The sequence below is a fragment of the Montipora foliosa genome, chromosome 4 (assembly GCF_036669935.1).
Source record: "Montipora foliosa isolate CH-2021 chromosome 4, ASM3666993v2, whole genome shotgun sequence".
Classification (NCBI taxonomy): domain Eukaryota; kingdom Metazoa; phylum Cnidaria; class Anthozoa; order Scleractinia; family Acroporidae; genus Montipora; species Montipora foliosa.
Genome location: NC_090872.1, coordinates 6,115,170 through 6,117,669, shown reverse-complemented (window position 1 = coordinate 6,117,669; position 2,500 = coordinate 6,115,170). Strand labels below are relative to the sequence as shown.

Genomic DNA, 2,500 nt, shown 5'->3' with positions numbered 1-2,500 from the left:
TTACTAGCTTAATGCTATGTAAGACTTTTCGATACAAACAGCTTATTGGGATGTGGCGAGGTTAACATACTCATAAAAAATCAATACACGTGAGTAAACAATGCCACACTTGACAACTTAATCTGCATACTCCTCTGTTCAGAAAGCAAGATTCTGTATATTTCATTACGGGGAAGAAAATTTATGAATGGGAAGCTTTAAGTGAAGGAAAAACGATTGCTTTTTGATATTTCAGTGCAGTAATTGAGCATTTTTCACTCAAATCAGCAGTGCCCACATTTGGGGTTATTGCGAATTCTGTCTCACTGCCGTCAAATGTCATACACAAGCTCTCAAGAGGAATGCTACAGTGCGCAGACACGATAGCTTAGAGCACTAGAGATTAAACAGCATCACCATTCCAAATACCATTATTGATGTCACAAAACTTATCACTGTTCTTGGGGAACAGCCCCAGGGAGTTGTATTTGGAGTTTTCAGTTTAAAGTCCATCCGTTTCGACAGGCTGATGTTACTCTGAGTAGGCCCAGTTCAACTTCGCAGCTGCCTGTGCAAATACTCAACTGGCCTGCCTCCTGCCAGTTGGAATTCTAAATGATTTCATCTCTTGTTTCTAAAATTTGTTGTGAGTGGTAATGAAAAGTCCCTGAGGGGAGTGGTCAATTCGGAACATAATCTAATTAGATTTATTTCATTTGACTCCAACAACTTTGCGTGCACATAATGAGAGCCATTTGACAATGACTAATAAAGATGAAATATGCAGGAAGACCATTGTTTTTAAACCAATGCCATACCTCTGAATCCTCCACCGCCTCTTGACCCACCACGAAAACCTCCTCCTCCACCTCTGCTATAGCCTCGGGCATTGCCTCTGCCACCTCGCCCTCCACCTCGGAATCCACCCCGGCCACCTCCTCTTCCACCACCTCTTCCACCCCTACCTCCTGGAATTATTGAAAAAAAGTGCCAGTGTTAAAAAAAAACTAAACAAATTTTCTTGCAAGTACAAGGAAAGGTTATGTTTATACAAACGTTGGCAGTGTAGCACTTATATTTTAAAGAGAGTTAACTGAATAGAGTGTAATGTGACAAGGAAAGGTTATGTTTATACAAACGTTGGCCGTGTAGCACTGGAGTGCTACACGGCCAACGTTTGTATAAACATAACCTTTCCTTGTACTTGCACATGTTCATTGCCGTGCCGTCTGACCTTGTAGCTCAGTCGGTAGAGCAGCGGGGATCTAACCCGAAAGTCGTGGGTTCAATTCCCACCCTGGTCAGAGTTTTTCTCTGTCCTTGTGTGGGCCCATTTCCATCGGTGGGGCTAACGCTCACATCAGAGTTCGTGCTGGATTTTGTCTATAAAATTCCAGGAGTATTCAAGGGGTTTTCAAGAACCAGGAATTGAATTTTCAAGGAGTCTTTACAAGAAGATTTCTATGCCATAGCATATGGCATATACACCATATATACATGTAGTGTTACAATGTTTTCTTGGCTAAAAAAGCTTACCTTGATATTCCTTACCACATCCTGAAAGTTAAGTGCACCCACGGGCATTTTAATTTTTGGTTTTAATGTTTCCCCAATAGTCAATTTTGGGCTCAATTTCTGAAATGCCTCTTTAACTTAGCACGATGCAATCTCAACAATTTTAACCCAAGCAAAAATTAAAGGAGTTTTCAAGCAGTTTTCCACAAAATTATTTTTTTCAAGGGCTTCTCAAGCATCCTTGAAGTCCAAAATTAAATTCCAGGGCTTTTCAAGGACTTCAAGGAGTAGCACGAACCCTGTCACATGGTTCATATGGGATGGAAATCGAGCACTTCACATTACACTCTATTCAGTTAACTCTGTTTAAAATTTTCTTGCAGTCTAACATAGCAGAGAAAAAAGTCCTCTAGAGTCAATACTTGGGTAAAAAATAATTACCTCTTCCTCTACCACCAACACCTCCAGGGGGTCCTAGAAAAAAATGACATGAACATGTGACACCTCATAACTGTTGTTGCAGCTCCAGGGGCAGATCCAGGATTCTTAGTACAACCAGGGGTGCGCACACATCACTAAGGAACGGGGTAGGTAATGACACCCGTTGTATTTGAAAGCGGCAGAAGGGGGGGAAGGGGTGCACCCCCTGCACCTTCCACCTAGATCCACCCCTGAGTTCTTTGGAAAGCTAAGGTTAATTAAATCCATGAAAAAGATTCCATGTCCAATCACTGCCAAATTATTTCAGTTGATGTGAAGAACTAGGAACTTCTTCATCAAGATCTTACAGAGCTACATAGCTTAAAATTTACAGTATATACCGGTACATTAATTTTATTTGCTACTAAGAGTTTCATGCTTTTTGCAAAGCAATCACTAGGTAACTGCCAAGCATAACCTGTACAATCTAAGATATATAATTTTGAAAAATTGAAAAGTTACATATACTGAAAAGAGATTGGCCAAAATTACTCACACTGAAACTCCCGAGTAGCAAATAAATGTA

General features: G+C 40.6%; 1 protein-coding gene across 1 annotated transcript in view; it reads right to left on the bottom strand.

Annotated features, from left to right (window-relative positions):
* Positions 1-2,500, bottom strand: part of LOC137999641 (H/ACA ribonucleoprotein complex subunit 1-like) — a 16,499-nt gene that overhangs the window by 2,817 nt on the left and 11,182 nt on the right. Inside the window, exons 5-6 of the mRNA XM_068845480.1 lie at positions 1,936-1,968; positions 798-947 (exon numbers count right to left, since the gene is read on the bottom strand). Of these exons, the coding sequence (XP_068701581.1) occupies positions 798-947; positions 1,936-1,968 (183 nt within the window). The remainder of the gene's footprint in view (positions 1-797; positions 948-1,935; positions 1,969-2,500) is intronic.